Source organism: Magnolia sinica, chromosome 3 (genome assembly GCF_029962835.1).
Source record: "Magnolia sinica isolate HGM2019 chromosome 3, MsV1, whole genome shotgun sequence".
In the NCBI taxonomy this organism is placed as follows: Eukaryota; Viridiplantae; Streptophyta; class Magnoliopsida; order Magnoliales; family Magnoliaceae; genus Magnolia; species Magnolia sinica.
The window spans coordinates 108,004,067-108,024,525 of NC_080575.1; the positions used below are offsets into that span (position 1 = coordinate 108,004,067).

The 20,459-nt window shown below is 43.1% G+C and overlaps 1 protein-coding gene across 1 annotated transcript; it reads right to left on the bottom strand.

Annotated features, from left to right (window-relative positions):
- Positions 1-9,531: 9,531 nt before the first annotated feature.
- Positions 9,532-11,489, bottom strand: LOC131239065 (uncharacterized). Its single transcript, XM_058236625.1, has 2 exons — positions 11,405-11,489; positions 9,532-10,961 (listed from the first exon to the last, which is right to left on the bottom strand). Exons 1-2 carry the CDS (start codon positions 11,487-11,489, stop codon positions 9,532-9,534), a joined length of 1,515 nt encoding a protein of 504 aa, XP_058092608.1.
- Positions 11,490-20,459: the final 8,970 nt, after the last annotated feature.

Below are 20,459 nucleotides of genomic sequence, written 5' to 3' on the forward strand. Positions count from 1 at the left end.
CCAACCAGACTCTGTTGTAGGTCCTGATGATGGCGCAGCCTGCGAGGCGGAGCCGGACTTTGAGGATGAAGAGGAGGCATTCTCCTACATATAGTATTTCGGCGGGTTTACATAGACCGCTCTGATCGGCGGGGCTTCAGGGTTATACTTGTAGTGGACTATTACACTTTTGACCTTTTGTATTTTGAACAATAAATGTAATTATTGACTTGGTAGAGCACACATACTTTGGAGACTTATACTGATTTGTAAACTTATATATCTTCGTTTTAGTCTTTCGCTTGCGTATTACAACTATCCCTGGATTATGTTTTACTGATTTGGCTTAATCTTACTCATGTTTTATGCACTAATACAGACAACATTTAATCATCATTACATATGTTGCATAAGTGATGAGTTGGAACTCGGGAGTTGGACTTTTACTCGACCCCCAATTTTCAGGACGTTACAGTTTGAGATCTTGAACTCCGTATGGATAAGAGCACCTAAGCCCCTGGACACCGCTAACGCGCTTACAAAGGGAGAAGTCGTCATTTTTCTGTGCGCTGCAATGTGGGCTCAGACTTGACGAGCTCGATTAGTACGAGCGCACGTTGAGCTAATCGACATGAAGTGCGTAAGCACTCTGCGTGACCTAACCACGGCCAACATCCCAAGTATGGTTCGGATTCATCGATCACGTCCTATGTGGCGAGACAACCTCAGCCACCAAATCAGAACCTGTTACCGATTGCCTGGACTATTTCATAGTCCCAAACACATACAATTATAACAGATAATCATACAAGCTAATCAAAATAGTAATGGATCAACAATTCCAATTATACAAGCATGTGAGGATTTGATGGATTTCAACTTAAACATGAATTCACACATAAGCAGTGTCTAAGTAAAACAGACAAAGAATATAAGTTATATGGAGGAAATCATACACATTGTTAAGGTAGTTGAGAATCTCTTCTCAACGCCCATATAACGTATAATTTATTACACACTTGTTCATTCAGACATTTCTACAAATACTTAGACTACACATTCCAACATACATGACATATGTTGGTGATTGCACGTCTTAGGACAAATCTTTCGCCAAGGAGTTGTTACACATACAACTAGCACAAACACACAACAATTAATCATGGCAAGCACACGTTCAAATTTCATACGCATACGATACTTTCTACATATACATGGAATACACTAAACTCAATATGGTTCATATATATCAGAAACGTGATACAAACATCGCATTTGGCATGTGAAATTGCACTCACCTCAGTAATAAACTATTAACTGACATTGAAAATCTTAAAAATCATAACCTATACGTTTATAGTTGGCACCTTTCGCCGGTAGACTCGTAACGAACTCAGTTTTAAAGCTAAATCTTTGTCTACGGCAGATTGGCAACCTATAACATAAATTAGGTTAGCTATTTCAACACTTACACTATCTGAAACCCTAAAATATATTAGGGTTATGTTTTCTTACCTAAGAACGGGATTGGTATCGCCCGTATAACGACACAGGAGTGGTGGCTAAGCACGTGGAGCGTCAGGGAAAGATCCCAACATCTATCTCTCACTCTCTCTCTCTTCCTCACTTTCTTCTTCTCTTTTCTCTCTTCTTTCCCTTAGGGTTTGTAAATTCGTATGGCATATGAGAGGGAGTGTTTAAGGTCCTTATATAGGCCCAAGTTTGATGGGAATGGCCCCAGGGCCAAGGTATACTTAGGTTATATCCAAATACAGACTGTTCCGGTCCAACGGAGCACTTCTGGCGGCCCCTTTTTCACATGCCATGGATCCAGGTCAGGCTTAGTTTTCGTTCCGATCGGATTTACAGATCAGCCGTGGCGGACCAGTTTCAGTTCAACGGTCACGTTCACTCGATCAGGGTCACAAGTACACCTTCATGTGTGGGACATTTCTCCTGATCCGAGGGTGTATTTGGGTCAGATTCTGACGGTCTGAATCCTTATATTTGGCTCGCAAGCGACACGACTCATATTACTTAAATTTGAATTTTTATTTCTAAATATTTTCACATTTCTCACACACTTTGCTCCGAGCTCAAGTTGTGTATTTCTAGACACACTCAAGACTTGATTTCTGAGGGGGTTGTCAAGTCCAGTAATGCGGTCATATCCGTATAGTTTCGGGATAATTGGACTTTCGACGTGCGGTCCAGGTCTGATATGGAGTTTCAGTGTGCTCCCGAGAGCAACTGGATTTTGAGATGGATCCTAAGTTTCAAGATAATGTAGCGTTAATGATTCTATACATTTTGAGTCTTGTAGTTCATATTTAAAGTAGTTCGAGCTAATTCTATTAATTGTTCAGTTTAGCACTTAACTAAATCGTGCCCTAATTACGAGAGAATAAGGTCCTAGGGCAGTTCTACGCCCCTTTCTGGCACTTTTATTAGTCTATTATTTTTATTATTTTTTTATAGTTTATTATCAAGTCCACTTCATTCTTACCAAATTTCATTAGATTTTGTGTTGTAGAAAAATTTTTAAAATTTCGGAAGCAGCAGCTGTCCAAACTAATAATTTTCAGATAATTGTCACAACGACCTATATTTAACTATATTAATTATTTTATTATATTTTTACTTATTTTTATATGAAACTAAACATATCAAGCTTCAATCTGCCTTTTGAATCACCAAAATCGGAGTTATAACGAGTGAGATATGATTTTTCAAAGTCGGACGTACATTGTAAAATTTTTCTACCGAAAACGGGCCGTCGGCCCGCTGCCGCCCTGCCAGGCCCGCTTGGCAGCAAGGCCTCGCCAAACCGGTGAGCCCCTCACTGGTCGTGGACTCTGGGATGATGGCTCGCCCCAGGGGTGATGTCCTCTCTCCCCGGGGGTGCCAGATACATGCGGGACCCACCTTGGGTCCCCCCGAATTGTGTTATTTGGGTCCTCAAGTCCGTTGAGGCATTATCGGGTCTCATTTGTAAACCAAAATGAGTTATTTGATGTGCAATATATGATTTTGGGGTAGGAGAAGCTAATATATCTAAATAATCTATTTATTCATAAGATTCCAAAACGTTAATAGTCAAAAGCCCATTTTATTTACATATTTACCATTTACAGTAAGTTTTAGTTTAAGTATTGTTCTTCATCATTTAAACTTTAGTATTAGTATCTAATATGAAAATACTAAGAAAAATTTGAAGAATAAGGCGGTGAAAGGTGAGATTTTTGAAGGAAATAAGAGATTTTGAAAGAAATGAGTTGAAAGGGGATTTGAGACTTTGTGACTGAGTTTTTGAGAAGTAATTAAGGTGTTAGGATCGACTCGTTGCCTAAGTACGTCTAACTCCAAGTTGACAAAAAACGCTTGGAGGGTTCTTATCTCTTCCTTCATCATCTGGCATCAAGTTGGTAACCCCGAGCTGACACCAGAGGAGTTAGTCAGTTTGTACCTGATCAAGCACGATAGCCAAGATCCATGGTACTACTTTGCGACCCGAGGCAACAAAGGGTCGGGGCTGATTATGAATCTTCCGTCCTCTAACAAGGATTGGAAGAATAAATGGTTCTAGGCCTCAGGCAAATGGGAGACGCCGGCAACGAAGCTCGAAAGTTTGACGACTCGGGTCCCCACTCGATTCACTACTCCAGGTTGGATCTCGTATACATTTTTTTATATCCTTCTTCCTTTTGTTATAGTCAAACTAAGCTTTTCTTTTATCCTTGTAGATTTTTCAAGGGGTTTGCCCCTCCTCACCTCAAACTAGAAAAACCAGGTCACTAAGGCCAAGGGGCGATCGGGAGAACTTCACTCCTGGTCAGATCTAATCACTGCCGCCAATCTCCATTAGTCCGAGCTGTGCAGATTCAAGCCGATCCCCACCTCATTAAGTCTTTCCGCAACTCCTTTAGAAGGATTGAACCTTTTAGTTTGACAACTGACCCATTATCTTTTATGTAGGCATGGCTGAGGCATCTGGGTCTCGGAGGAGAAAGGCCGCCCCAACAGTTGAAGAGATGTTGAGGGCCAAGCCCCGGACGAAAACCAATGTTCGAAGGAAGTAGGTCGCTCCTTGCGAGAAGTGCCCCTCCACCCCAGTTTCTGTTGCTGCAACTTCAACTTCTGTTGTTGCAGCTCCGGCTGCAGCTCCAATTTCCATTGTTGCAGCGCTCGTCGCGGCTCATGCTAATGCTCCGGCTCCACTCCCTCCTCCGGCCGCTACCCTTCCTACTACCGCAGCTCCTCCTATAGCCCCCGCACCCTGCATTGCCGTCCCCTCTTCGTCCGAGCGGGAGGAGGCCGTTTGAATGGCTGATGCCATGCTCTCCCCTCCCGAAGTTGGGGATGACCATAGGGCTGAGGCTCAAGTCTCAGCAGGGAGCAGGACTAAGGCCGGGGAAGCCATGGGATCAGCCTAGGTGGGGACGAGCGGAGGGAGATTAGAGCCAGGCTACCACATGTCCTGTCTGGTTCACTGGGCAGCGAAACATGCCCCAGAGGAGGAGATAGCCAGCCTCTTCGACAAATCAAATGAATCCTTCATCAATGACATGGCTTCTGTCTTCTTCCGACTACTTCTGTTATCCTTTCTTGCCTTCAGTTTTTGCTGTATTCAGATGCTTATTCTCTTTCCCCCTCCCTTTTTTATTTCAATCCGTCCCGAGGCTTCTTCTGACTCGGGAGAGACTATGAGAGCTCGAGAAGAGAGATGCTAAGGTGGAGGCCCTTAGGAACAAGGCTGTTATTTGCGGGATGAAGCGAGCTTTCTTCGCATGGAGCAAGCGGAGCTGCGTAGGCGGCTCAAGGACGGGAGAGATCGAGAGCTTCGACTTCAGGGAGTCGTGGGCGACCTTGAGGCTCGATGTGATGCCGCCGCAGTAGATCTGACCCGGGCCAGGGCTCACGCGGACTCGCTTGCCCAGGAGAGTGTTAGGCTCAGTGAAGCATTAGAGCGGACCAGGGATGAAGCAACAGAAGAACAACGTAGAGTAGTTTCCCAGGCGAGAGATGCTCAACGGGCTGAGAATGAGGTGTCCCTGACCTTGGCTGTGGATAACGCAGTAGAGGCCTTTAAAGCTTCGAAGGACAGGGCCGTTGAAACCACTAAATTTTACAATTACGGCTTCGACGCCTGTATTGAAGCGGTCCAGGACCTATACCCGGACCTTAACCTTGAGCCGTTGTTGCCTGAAGACGCCGAAGAAAAGCCTATTGCAGATGTCCGCCTGGATCCGGGTCCCAGCTCCCAAGCTCCTCCTCCCCCTCCGACCTCGTAGATTGGATCATTTACCTTTTTCAAGACTTTTAGAGACTTTATTTTTTTATCAATGATGTGATGGAGAATATTTTGACCCTCTGAAAAGGGCGTGAGAATGATGATTTTTGACTCTCTGGAGAGGGCACCTGGATGATGATTTTTTCTTTATATGTAGTTAGTTTTTGGATGTTGATTGTTGTTTACCGACCTGTTCATCGACAAGTCAATTTACTTCAGGGCATTGCCGAGCCGACTCTTTGATGGGTCAGCCTATTCCAATGTCGTCTTGTAGAACTTAAATTTTTTATGATATCACCGTTGTTAAGTCTGGATCCCTAAGGGGTCGGCTTGTCCCATAATTGGCGAGAAACCTTCGATCTATCCGTTAGTTGGGCGATGAGTCGACTCCTCTGTCGAGGAGTCGGGTCATCCATTGGCTTTTCTCAAGATTAAGAGGGGATGCCTTGTCGACTTTTTGTGGGATAATGCTCTAACCCCTTCTTTAAGGGATCAACTCGTTTAGTCTGCCTCTGCATATGAGAGGCAACTTTTCCTTAGTAGATAATCCGTTCATGTAGATAGGAAGTGGTGAATTTCATTAAGAGCCTTAAAAGCTAGTCGCTCAGAGGCGTACATTTATTGAGAGCCTTAAAGGCTAGTCGCTCGGAAGCGTACATTTGTTGAGAGCCTCAATGGCTACTCCATCACGAATAATAAAATTTTAGGTGCTCGGCATTCCAGGAGTGGGGGAGCTAGCGGCCCTCAAAGTCTTCTAAGTGGTAGGAGCCTAGTTTAGTCGATTGGACCACGTGTTAAGGCCCTTCCCAATTAGGCCCGAGTGTCCTAGCCCTCGGCTCAGTGGTGTTCGGGAAGATCCGGCGAAGGACTAAGTCCCCTGTGCGGATCCGCCTGGTCAATTATAGAATCACGCCACCTGTTGATGTCTAGCGACGGCTCGCAGTCTAGAGACTTCTCTGGCCTCTTCAAGTAGGTCCAAGTTAGCTGTTATCTGTTCGACGTTCTGGTTCTCTTGGTAATTTTTGACCCGAGTCGTAGGGAAGCCGATTTCAACCGGCACCATTGCCTCTGAGTCGTAGGATAGAGAAAATGGAGTTTTCCCGGTAGACGACTGAGCTGTGGTCCTGTAGGCCTAGAGGACGAATGGGAGCTCCTTGGCCCATTTGTCTTTTGCATTCTCCAACTTTGTCTTGAGATGATGCTTGATGACTTTATTAACTGCTTCCACCCGTCCATTGGATTGTGGGTGTGGAGGCGAAGAATATACATTTGTGATGTCGAGCCCCTTGCACATGTCTCGAAACTTGTCGTTGTCGAACTGTCTGTCGTTATCGGACATAATGGTGCGCGGAATCCCAAACCGACAGATGGTGTTTTTTCAGACAAAATCAATCACATTCTGTTCTGTAATTTTTACAACGGGCTCGGCCTCGTCCCATTTGGTGAAGTAGTCGACTGCGACAATGGCGAACTTGACTTGCCCCTTTCTTGTGGGCAGGGGGCCGATGATGTCGATTCTCCACTAAGTGAACAGCCATGAACCGCTCATGAGAGTCATTTCCTCTACAGGTTGCCTCGACACAGCGGCATAGCGCTGGCATTTGTCGCACCTTTGAACATAGTTCTTCGAGTCTTCCCTGTGGGTTGGCTAAAAATACCCTTGTCGGAGTATCTTCAGGGCCAGGGCTCGGTTGCCAGAGTGGTTTCCACAGATTCCTTCATGGATCTCCCGAATCACATAATCTGCCTCGTCGAGTCGGAGGCACCTGAGGTAGGGTTGAGAATGCCCTTTCTTGTATAGGGTACCGTCCAGGATGACGTACCGCGCCACTCTGACCCTCAGGCACTTGACTTCTAGCCTATCCGAGGGGACCTCGCCAGAAGTGAGGTATCTAAAGATTAGATCCATCTAGCTTGGAGTGTCATCCACTGGGTTGACGATTTTCTTCTCCGTCTGGTCGATGTTTGGATGCTCTATGAACTTTACAGGGATGATTCACAGAATCTTCCCTTCCGTGGCCGAGGCTAGCTTTACTAGGACATTGGCTCACAAATTTTCTGCTTTGGGGATCGGTGGATGGTGCAACTTTAGAACCTTTCTATTAATTTCTTTGCCTTGTTTAAATAAGAAATCATCCTCATCTCCTTGGCCTCGTACTCAGTGGAAATATGGTTCACTACCAACTGAGAATCGCATCGACTTGGAGGGACTAGACTCCCAGACTTGCCGCCAGTTTGAGTCCTGCAAGAAGGGCCTTGTAATCTGCTTTATTGTTCGAGGCTTCGAAATTGAGCCTGATTGCATACTGGATGGGTGTGAAATCAGGCGCGATTAGGACAATCCCAGCTCCGGCACACTTGGCATTAGACGATCCATCTATATAGAGAACCCACCCTGGCTCTGATAACGCCTTTTGATCGCTTGGGGGATCGGTCGGAGGAGTCGTCTCGACTTCGGTACTGATCTCACCTCCGTTTGGAATAGTGAATTCCGCGATGAAGTTGGTCACGGCTTGACCCTTAATAGTTGTCCTTGGACGGAACTGGATGTCGAATTCACCAAGTTCGATGGCCCATTTGGTTAACCGACCCGATACTTCAGGTCTCTGAAGAACTTGTTTGAGTGGGGAATCTGTCAACACGACGACGGAATGAGCTTGGAAGCACAAACATAGCCTCCAAGCTGAGACAACGAGACTAAGTGCCAGATTCTCCAAAGCCAGATATCTCGTCTTGGCGGGCACCATGGCCTTACTCACATAGTATACGGGATGTTGCTTCCCCCTACTTCTTTGATCAGGGCTGAGCTGAAAGCTGAGGCCGAGACTGCGAGGTATAGGAATAGAGGCTCACCTTCTTCGGGCTTAGACAGTAGGGGTGGTGAGCCTAAATACTGTTTCAATTGTTGGAAGGCCTGCTCGCATTCTGACGTCCATTCTGCCTTCTTGTGTCCCTTCAGCTGCTGGAAGAAGGGTAGGCATTTGTCCGTAGCTCTAGATATAAATCGTCTGAGCGCGGCTACTTGCCCTGTGAGGCATTATATTTTCTTGACAGTCCGAGGTGAACTCATGTCGAGGAGTGCTTTGATCTTATTAGGATTTACTTCAATACCCCTCTGGCTAACTTAGAATCCGAGGAATTTACCGGAGCCGACTTCGAAGACGCACTTCACGGGATTCAGTTTCATCTGGTATTCTCGGAGGATGGTAAAAGTTTCTCTAGGGTTTGTCAGGTGATCAGACGCCCTGACACTCTTTACCAGCATGTCATCGACGTACACTTCCATCGTATGTCCGATCTACTTAGCGAACATCTGATTAACCAACCTTTGATACGTGACCCCAGCATTTTTCAAGCCAAATGGCATGACCCGGTAACAGTAGAGCCCCTTGTTCGTGACAAAGGTAGTCTTCTGCCTGTCTGAGGGATGCATCGCGATCTGATTGTACCTGGAGTAAGCATCTAGGAAAGAAAGTAATTCGTGTCCCACTGTGCTGTCCACCAGCTGATCAATCCGAGGTAATCGGAAGCTATCTTTCGGACACGCCTTGTTTAGATCCGAGTAGTCTACGCAGACCCACCATTTTTCGTTGGCCTTCTTGACGAGGACCACGTTAGCAATCCAATCGGGATAATGTACCTCCTCTATGAAACCAGCATAAAGTAGAGTGGAGACTTCGTCGGCTATGGCCTTATACTGCTCGGCGTCGAATGGTCTCCTCTTTTGCTTCACGGGTTTGTGATCTGGGTCCATGTTCAGCCTGTGGACCATGACGTCTAGAGAGATCCGGGCATATCTTCATGTGACCATACGAAGACATCTCTGTGCTATCGTAGGAAGGCTAGTACTTCGGATCTCTGTTCAGGGTTTAATGATGTTCCGAGCTAAACAGTTTTGCTTGGGTTCGCCTCGTCGAGCGGTGCTTTCTCCAGGTCTTCCACGGATGAACCTTCTACGGGTCCTCTAGGGTCTAGCATGTTAACGGTGAGTGCTTGCTTGATTGACCCCTTCTTGACTGCTATGGTATAACATCTCCGAGCCTCACGCTGGTCGCCTCGGAGATAGCCTATCTAGCCCTCGGCGGGGAATTTTATCATCAGGTGATAGGTGGAGACAACTACTCTCATTGCATTAAGGGAAGGTCCACCTAGGATGACATTGTACGCAAATGACACATTGACAACTAAGAAGTCTACCATAAGGGTGACTTGGTGTTGCCCTTCTCCCGCAGTCACAGGGAGGGAGATGGCTCCTTCGGAGATTACTTTTTTTTCGGTAAAGCCGTGCAAGGGGTCTTCATGGGTCTGAGGTGGGACCTCGGAATCCTCATTCTTTCGAAGGCTTCGGAGTAGATTACGTTGGTCGAGCTTCCAATGTCGACCACGATGCGATATACTTTGCGGTTCGCTATGGTCATAGTAACTACCAGGGCATCGTCGTGCCAATGCTGGATTCCACGCACATCTTCTTCCGTGAAGGTCAGACTGCACGGGTTGACCCGAAGTTCCTTACTGGGCCGCTCGGTCAAGTGGACATAGTGTTCCGGATCAGACTTCCGAGAGTGGGCTTTCCGAGCCCTGTTCGAATCTCCTCCACCAGACGAGCCCTCGAAGATGGTACGAATTTCGGCTGGCTCTTCCATGGTGTTATTCGGCTGTTCTTGCTCCCGCTCTCGCTCCTCTTTCCGAGCGGTTCTTTCTTCCTTAGTGTATCGACACACATGCCCCTTACGAATGAGGGTCTCGATCTCATCTTTGAGATCTACATAGTCGGTCGTGTTGTGGCCGTGATCTCGGTGAAGACGGCAATACTTATGTTTATCTTGATGATCCGGGTCGGCCCTCATACAAATGGGCCAATTCAGAAGCTTGCACCCTCTGATGTCTAACAGAATCTGTTCAGCTGATGTGTTGAGGGGAGTGTAGGAACGGTTACCTTTCGGCTTTCTGCTCGAACGACGATCACGAGGGGTACAGTCATCTAGTCCTTTGCTGGACGGCTGAGTTTCTTCGTTCCTTGGCCTCTTCCCCTTACCATTCGGTTCTGTTACTTGAACATTTTTACGGGTATTGGAGAATTCCTCGGCGTTAGTATACTTTTGAGCTCTGGTAACGAGTTCTGCTAACGTCTTCGGTAGATTCTTTCCAATGGAGAAAGTGAATTTTCCTTCTTTCAGGCCGCTGAACACGGCAGCGAGTGTCATCTTGTCATCATAATCTTCTACTAGTAATGCTTCCTCATTGAAGCGAGCAATGTAGTCCTTCAACGACTCCTTCGGCTCTTGCTTGATGGCGAACAAGTGAGTATTGGGTTTTCGACTCCTCTTACCACTTATGAATTGGGTAAGGAATAGTCGACTTAAATCTGTGAAGGAACCGATGAAATTAGGTTTAAGCTGTCGGTACCAACTCCGAGCGGATCCTGTAAGGGTGATAAAAAATCTCCTACACATCATCGCATCCGTTACCGTTTGGATTTGCATCCATGAACGATAAGCCTCCACGTGCTCGGATGGGTCACCAGACCCAGAGTACTGAATGACGAGAGGTATCCGAAACCTCTGTGGCATCACCTCGTCCATGATTGTAGAGGTGAAAGGAGGCTCGGTCTCTTCCATCATTGCTTGAACAACCACAATAACTGACGACGATGGTTGCTTCTTTTCCAGTGTCTGAATCTTGTTGCTGAGCTCTGTGAACCGTTCTTTCCAAGGATCTTTATTTTTAACTACTATCTCCTAGGTATTTTTTATTTTCGGAGTCCTCCTTCCCCCCCTCCGATCCAGCTCGTGACGGAGATCCATCGGCGCCAGGGCCAAGGTGACCGAGGCGTTCGTCGGAGCTCGAGTTGTTGTGTTCCGAGCTGAAGCTCGGATTTGAGTCGAGGGAGGATTCTGGATAGAAGCCAGCACCCGAGGGGGTTGATGCGGAGGCACCTCAGGTCTTGTACTCCTCAGCGCGGAATGCGCTTCCACAACCGAACCAATTGGCTTGGGACCAGGGTTTTCCTAAGCAGGATATGGTTGTGGCTCTTGTCGTTGTTGCTTCATCTGGTTGATTTCGTCGTGTAAGGCTTGTATTTTGTTTTGCATCATGCGATACTTGCTTACCCGATTGCGTGAACGCTGGGAAGACCCTGGGCTGATTCAGCGTGAAGTAATGAAGAAGAACGAGTCTGCTCTAGTTCCACAGCTACCACTTTCTTCTTTCCCCTCGTCATTATGCTCAAGGACAAGAACCTAACTTTTTGTATCAGTTCCCACAGACGGCGCCAAAAATGTTGAGGACAAAATCTGGACGGCTCTCTAATTCAACTCTCGAGGTCCGACCCGCTTCAACGTCTCGAACCTGCACACTAACAAGCAAAGGAGACCCTGGCTAAGCTGGGGGACCCTTCGATGCCTAAGTCAGGGCAAGGGAATCTGGGTCTAAGTTGAGGAGCCAAGGGAGAGTGTAAGATGTTCCGTACCTGTAGCAATGGTGTTTTCCTTGTATCTATACCTGATCATTGGACGGACTGGGTTCGTCAATCTCGACACGATTTGTTCCATCAACGGGATTTTTCGAATCATGGAGATATTGCCCGCAATCCTGGGATCGCATAGCATATCGTGCGTATCTGTGAGCGAGAAAATCGGTCATGTCTGCTTAAGGTAGTTTCCTATTTTAGCGTATGAGGCGCCCACATTCTGCCCCGACCTCGGCTCGGGACATCTTTCCTTGGACGAAGATGAGGATGAAGACGAGGACGAGGCCCCGGCTCGGATGGACGTCTTTCTTCGATGGAAGCCCACCTTGCCATTGATTTATGAGTTCGAGCCGAGCTTTTGGTCCGCACGGAGTGTGACTTAGCTTCATTTATCTATTAAGCATTCTGGAGGTCTTCTTTCTGAGCTTTGAATTAAGCAGTGGACCTATCCTATTGAGTCGAGTTTTCCCACAACTTATATTGTTCATATCTGGTCGGTCAGTAGAGGATCGGCCTGGAGTATTCGGTCTGAACGCTACACTATTTGTTCCGGTCTCAGATCGGTCCGAGCCGATCATAGCCTCAGAGTAGGAGTGTCGCTGCGACTTAACAGTGAATCCTTCAGCTGCACTTATCACCTCGGATGTTCATGTGCCCGATTGGATTAGTATGATGTTGATCCTTAGGATTATAAGGGGCTTGAATCTTCCTATAACAATAACCATGTAGTATATAAGAGAAAGAAGAAAATGTTAAAGAAAAAGCTTCAAATATAGCCTTTGGGCCTCTTAACCAACACTAAAAATGTGCATGTCTTTCATATAGTTTGTCATGCCCCAAAAATCAATAGTTGGGTACGGAGACTGCAATCCTGAGTTCATGTGGTAAACCTAACAAAAATGCACGTGCGCGAGTTTCCACATGCCCACGTAGTCCAGTTAGTGTTCACCCATAATCAACAATCAAAATAGCTTTAAATTAACGGTATCAAAAACTAAACAAAGATAACTAAACCCATACATAGATGTTAATATTCAAAAATTACAAGACTAAAAGTGGTGTCTGCCCAAATTGGGACTATACAAGCCACAATAAACATTCAACAACACCAAACCATAGAATCCACCAATTTAGGGATTCCAATTATATATGACAAAATTTGAATAAAATATAAAGTCTTATATTTTTACCCAACACTCCTAAAACATTACAGTGATGGTGCAAGCTGATCTAAGCTTGCCTGTTTTAGACTTCGGTGACACCTGCATCCACAATATCGTATGGTTGATGTTTTAAAACATCATTCAAAGTGGGAGTAAGTAGCCATCTCAGTGGTTCCATTTTCTAAGTTACATACGTTATCAACACAATCATCATAGACAATGATAACATTACAAAATAAACAATTCTTAAGTTAATTATTTAAATGCGTGAATGACATGATGATGTGTGCAATGGTTGGCCCGCAACACAACCCAATAATGTGTAGCATGATGAATGTTCGAGAACACAAATAGTCGTAAACTTTCCACACCAGCATTATTGCTAGTGAGGACATCAACATATGCATAATGGTTGGCCCGCAGCACAACCCAACAGTATAATGATATGCATAAGTAGCAAATTAGTCTTTATTTTTTGTTCAATCAGTAGGTTTGTGAAGTTAGGATACTGTCGTCGTATCGCAAGTATGTACACAAATCACATGACTCGTTGTGGCACTAGGTAGTTCCTCACTAGTGTCCCTTAATACAAATTTGAGTTCACCACCCACTAGTTTATATAATTTAATCAGATTGATAGTATGACTCATTGCCTAAGGACATTCACAACTCGAGAACGAAAGTCGTCACCCAAGCTCCAAAGGTGGAGAAGGCACGCCACTCAATTAAACTATATAATATGGTAAGATCACATCATTCATCAATACTCGATGGTCACTATGGAAAAGCTTGTCACCTAATGTTTTGCCTATATGGTAGGCATGTCACTCCAGCATAAGCTGATAACTCAGGCATGGTGTCCCATACCACCATGTATAGCCCTCGAGTCTTGTTGGATCGTAATGCACTAACGGTTATGAATGAATCTCATTCGCTAGTAACAAGGTATTTCGTATTCCTTTAAATGTTATGCATCCACCAAACATAAGAATGATTGAATCAAGCATTAGACTGATCCGATCAACAATGGGGGACCCCAGACAAAATTGGCATTGGGTGTAAAGCATCCCGTATAACTCCAACTACTATCAGTCGACCATATAAGTTCGGGATAGTCAATCCAAAGTGGGTCATCCACTTAACATTTTGCATGACTCAATCCACATGACTATAAATCGGATTATCAAATATATAAACATAATCATGAAATAATTTAATACCACAATAGGGTGCATAAACCGAACATATATATGAATTGGTACAATTCAATCTATATCAATACAATCCAACATATATCAATATCATTTATCAATTTACATATATACAAGAGTTCTAACAATAGGAATTTCATCTTGTTGAAGCGTTTCATCAAACATATTAACTATAAAAAACAAGTAACACTGATATTATAAAAATAAAGCAATTCAAACACAAATAGCATGTGACATCTTATAATAAATCAAAAATCATTATCTAGCACTGTCAAGGGTTGATAAAATGAAACTTAGAAGAATGATCCGCACCTTAAAGGGTTTCACGCGATCTAATCACGCTTAGGGTTAAAGTTTTGGGAGAAAAATATAAATTTCCAATCAAATCAAATGTAACTTATGTAAGATTAATATAATTTAACATGAGATAATTTAGTTGGGAGGCAAGAAGCATTTCTTACTTATGATCGTGCATATGGGTGGATTCAATAGAAGAAAATGATAATAGCTTAAGTTTCATCAAAGGAATTCTGGTGCAAGCAAACACCAATGATCCCACTCTCTTTCTCTCTTCCATTCTTTCTCTTTTTCTCTCCCTTTCTCTCTTCCTCTCCAATTTCTAGGGCAAATTTGTATGAGGAAACGGGAAGTGAAATGAAATGGTATTTATAGTGCCAGATTGTGCACAAATGGCCCCAATGGCCATTTGTTCATTATATTAACATTAAGGGAAGTTGTTTCCAGCCAATGGGACCCAACAAGAGGTGTGCGGGTCAATCTAAGCTATAAGATCAATGTCCCATTAGGCGATCTATGTTTGTACACAATGATTCGATGATCGAACATGCCGCTTAACTGGGAATGCCCTAATTCAGATTGATGGTCACCAAGCATCAATCAGGTCTATAATTATACGGATATTAACAGGGTAATAATTTTGATCGGTGACCTAGATTTGGTCATTATCTAACGGTCTAAAAGCCATAACTTTAGCAAAGACCGGATAAAGACAATTAACTTAAGTTATTGATTAATTTTAGAAATATTCACACATCTCATGCACTGGCCTTGCGAGTCTAAGCTAAGCGATTCAAGATGCAATCTCAGCTCGATGTCCCATGGTGGACGTCAAGCCCACTATTGAGTGTGAAATATTGTATATATTCCCCTATTTATACCTTGGTTTTATAAACATGATAGTGCTTAATCGATCTAATTATGCATATTTTCATGTGTGAGGTGATTTCAAGAACTTAAGGGTCTGTTTGATTTTCTAGCTCAAATGTAATTACCTTGTAAATGAGTAATCATTATTTACCAAGGTAATTACCCTCATCTTTCCCAATGCTGACTTGATGGTTACTTTTTAAACACTTAAATCGAGAAATTTGTAAAATAAATATGGGGCCCACCATAATGTGTGTGGCTTATCCACACCGCCCATTCATTATGCCAAATGAATTTAAGGCATGAGCCCAAAAATTAGGCAAATCCAAAGCTCAAGTGGACCACACCACACGAAATTGTGAGAATCGAATGCCTACCTTAAAAACTTGTTGAGGCCCTTAGAAGTTTTAGATCAGGCTTATATTTATATTTTTCACTTATCCATGTCTATATGACCCTATGAACGGGTTAGATGGTGAATAAATTTCAATGTGGCCCAGCAAAAGAATCAACTTTCAACAGTGGACAAATTAACTCCATTGTTTCATTTCATGTGGGCCAATTGAGCATTAGATCTTCCTCATTTTTTCGGATTATACCCTAAAATATTCTAGTAAAGTATATGGACAACACAGATATATTATATACATTATGGTAGGGCCCACGGATTTAAGTCAACATTTTTGGACCGGTTTTCTAGGTGGAATTACTCACTCATTTTCAAACAAGTGAAAAAGTAATAATTACTTATTTACCAGGGATTTACCAGGATCATGGAAAATCAAACAGGTCTTAAGGTGAAATTGATGCCGAAAGGAAGATTTATGCTCAAAAGATTACTAAATGAAGATTTGGAGATTTGGAAGTCATTAATAAAGAATTCACATGGCAAAGATTCAAGGAAACCAAGTAAGGAATGACGAGAATCGAAGATTTGAAGTGAAGAAAAAGAAAAGGAATCCTGAAAATTATCTTGAAAAAACATATTCTGAAACTCCGAGTTTAAAAAATAAAAGTTTTGGAAATATATTTTGGGAAATTGCGCAGAGTGTGTAAATTTGAGGCGGTTTCTAGATTTTTCCAACTCGGTGCGAAAGTTGGAGTTCCACAACTATAAATAGGACTCCCTAGGATGCTCCAAAGTATCTTCTAGGGTTTGGAAAGGTTAAGGAGCATACACAAGGGTGAAGCAGTCGCCAAAGAGTTTTTTTTTCTTCCTTAATTTATTTTTCATGCTTTATTTAAGAGATTTGGTTTCAATTATGTCTATGGTTGGCTAAACCTCTTAACTAGGGCTAAGAGGTGAAGTTTGTAACGTGTTTGGATAATTATCTTGCTTTGATTATTGTTCTTATTGAACCTCATTGATTTCTAGTTTGATATTAAAGGAATATTTTCAGTTTTCTATGATTTATTGTGACTCAAATTACAATAGATGATGTGATAGCTTTGGATATCTTCTTTTTCTATTTTAAGATTGTAAGATTGGTAAATCCTATTGTTCACCATCGTCTCCTGGGCATGGTAGGGTGATGGAATCCCTTCCAATCAGCACAATTCTCTTCCATTAAGAATTAGGTCAATGAAAAGTTCATATTTGATTTAAATTGTTTTATCTTCTAATTGGATAGGACAAGACTCAAATTCCAATTGTGTTCATTGAATCAAATAAAGTAACACCTTGATAGCTACAAGTGGATACTTGACACTCTAATTCCCATCTTTAAATTCATAAGTTTTAATCAACATTATTCACCATTACTCTCAATTATTCATTTACAATTTAGATCTTTTTCTAGTTCTAGTTATTTTCAGAATACGTACAAGTTTAGTCCATGTGGATTCGATCTCGGTCTTACCAAGTTATTACCATATCAAAACCTTACACTTGGGGTTGTGAACACCCACTAAGACAAATGTCTTTCTATTGTCTTAGGTTTTATGTCTCACTAACGAGTGACACAGAACTTGTTCGGATAATCAAGGCATTTTTGGAAAGAATTTGGTAGCGAGATTTCTTGCATGCGATGATCAGGGTGTGGATTTGCTAACTTTATAGTGTGGCTTATTCACAACTAACAAAAATGGCGATTCGATCATGACCACCATAAAATCGTTGGTTCTTAGGCTAAAAGAATAACTGGGTTAGTTTGGTTTGTTAATTAAGATCTGACCCCTAGTTGTCTCTCTCTCTCTCTCTCTCTCTCTCTCTCTCACACACACACACACACACACACACATTGAATGGGATGGCTTTTGTCCTCTGGACGTAAATTAGCCACTGAACTCGACAGTAGCGAGTCTTGCTACCAAAGTGACGTCACCACATTCTACGGGCTCCACCATGATGTATGCGTTGTATCCACACCATCCATCCATTTAGAGAGATCAGGTTAGGGCATGAGCCAAATAATGAGGCAGATCGAGAGTTTAAGTGGACCCCACCACAGAAAAGAGTGAGGACAGTGATGCCCACCGTTGAAACCTTCTTAAGGCCCAAAATGATGTTTATTTGAGATCCAAACTATTTATAAGTTAATATAAACATCGAATAAGGGAAAACATAAATATTAGCTTGATCAAAAACTCCTATGGCCCAAAGAAGCTTTTAATGGTAGGCATTCAATCCCCACTATTTTTTGTGATGGGATCCACTTGAGTTTTGGATCTACCTCATTCTTTGGATCATGTCCTAAAATGATCTCTACAAAGGAATGGACAGTGTGGAAACAACATATATATCATGGTGGGGCCCATAGAATGTGGTAACATCACTTCTGTAGCAAGACTACTATTATCGACTTTAATAGCTAATCTGCGTCCCCTTGCCCTATGTTTTGGGTTTAATTACGTACCTAGGGAGAAGATAGGAAATCTGGGTGAGACAGGAGTAAGATAGAAATGAAAAGAGAGGACAAGATGTTATTCATCCCCATTATCATCTTTCCTCTTAAAAGCCAATCAGGATAGATTACGTGTGATTTATACAAATCCACATGGTGTATTTGGATATTTGAAAAGATTTCTTAGCAAATAAAATCTGGACGTATCAGATGGTGCCACATTAATGTCTAAGCGGTCGATGAGGAAGCAATCGTGAAGAAATGATTACAGGACAGATGGCAAAAGTAGAAACATAAGAAGTCAAGTAGTGGCGAACGATTATGGTAACCGTCAGAACGTGAGAATAATTCAGATGAGCGGATTAGGGATACAAATAACAGAGGAATTCAACAAGAAAATTTTATCTCACACCAACCCAATCAAACCAAACAATTACCTTTCAATTATCAATTAATTTACATTCCATAGTGTAAACCTTTACTTTTTCTATCATGCAAATTACATTTATTAGTATAATCTTTAACTTTTCACCCTGTTGGTTACATTTCGTAGTGTAATTTGTAGAGTTAACTAAATAGCTGGTAATCTTTAGCTGTAATTTGAGTCTACACTCGTACAATGGATTCAACCCTTCACTCGAAAAAGTGCTTTGGAGCTATTCTCTATAATTGATTGTAAGAATTATTTTCTCATCTCTTTTATCCGTAACGAAAGTCCTTTCATACGAAAGTCAAAAGTGCAACCCATCATCAAAGGACGAACCCCACCATCTAAATATCACCTGATCTTCTTTATACATTGAGCGAGTGGCTGAATAGGTAGCTGATCTCATCAAATCTTATTTATAAACTGTCTGACTATCTTGACACTTGAGGTCATAGTTGTTCGCTTTGAATTGAGCTACAATTTCAATATGACGTGCCTGCAAAAGTACAACCGAAATCAGAAGAACCTGACAGATGTAATTTGAATAAAGCAGTAAATATTAAAAGTTTCTCGTTCTGTTTTACTCTTTCATCTTTCCTGATACGTGTCTCCGGCAATGGAAGAGCTCTATCCATGTGTAATTGGATTCCGAAATTTCAAATGAAAGAAAGAAAGAACTGGTGTTTGGAGGGAAAATGGAACTCCAGGCCTTGAATACCTCACGGCAACTAGAGACATGATATTGCCATACACGTGCCACCGTGTGGTAGAGCCATCTGCAGGTTGATGTATCAATCAGGACCTTCCATCAATAATTAAAGATTGACATTCCTTGGATGATTCTATTTGTCCGGTTAATTGTTTTCAATTTTACGGGCTTTCTATGGTTTGACATAGTACTGCCACTGGATGGACGGTTCCGATCCACCACTTCTGTTGATGTGCTACATGCGATGGGCCTATGTTGCATTGAGCATGTGGAACTATGCATGGGAATGCGATACTGTTACTATTCCCATGCAAATATTTCGTACGTGCTCATGGTTCAATAACCGTGACACGTCGATACGATGGGCCCTACAATGGACGAGGATCCCAGAAAACCTCATAGATTGGAATAAATGTAGCTGTCCAATGACTGGTCCAGATCATGACTGGGCGTGTCCCCGTTTATTTCAAACCAGACGTGGAAGTTGATGCGGGAAATCGCTTCTGCATGTACCCATTCATGCACGCATAGCTCACATGCTCAAGATCCAACCGTTGATCTATGACCCTGCAGTAGATGGCTGGCTAACACGAGTTCAGGAATCTGCTCAGTTGGTAGGGCGTGGTCATCTAATCTTGGGTCATCGTCATCTGGCTAAGCCTAGAGTTCTGGGCCCGTTTGGTAAACTACTAATTAAGGTTGGCAATGGGTCACGGGGTCCCTGGATCCCAGCCCCGACCCATTCACCAAACGGTCCAAGAACTCTGTCCTGAAGCTAAACCCTAACCATTACCATGTTGGGCAACCAGACCCACTTAAAAGTTCATCGAGCTCAAGCCTGACCTGACCCAACCTGCTGCAACCACACTTGGGTTTATAATGAAATATGGGGCTAAAGGTATGACCAGGCCTGTCCATGTCCAATCATGGTGGCTACTTACAAACATTTATACATCATTTATATTTACCCATACTTACCATCTATTAATTAATTTTTGGTTTCAGCCAGGTTGGCAGGGTCAGCTCACCGAATCCATTGATAAGCCATATGGGCTGGTGCATGAGGACCACATACAAATACATCAATGCCCTATAATCATGTATGCTATATACAAGCGGCTGCGTGCGCACACAGGCATGTAAGAGTAATAAGACCATATAAGAGTCATAACTCTTCAAGTCATAACCGATATGAGCATTA

Bases quoted from the DNA above. Each gene is read 5' to 3' on its own strand.
- LOC131239065 (XM_058236625.1), bottom strand. From the start codon at position 11,489: ATGACGAGGGGAAAGAAGAAAGTGGTAGCTGTGGAACTAGAGCAGACT. The intron at 10,962-11,404 runs GTCTTCCCAGCG...AACGGTTCACAG, and splicing joins TCACGCTGAATCAGCCCAGG to AGCTCAGCAACAAGATTCAG.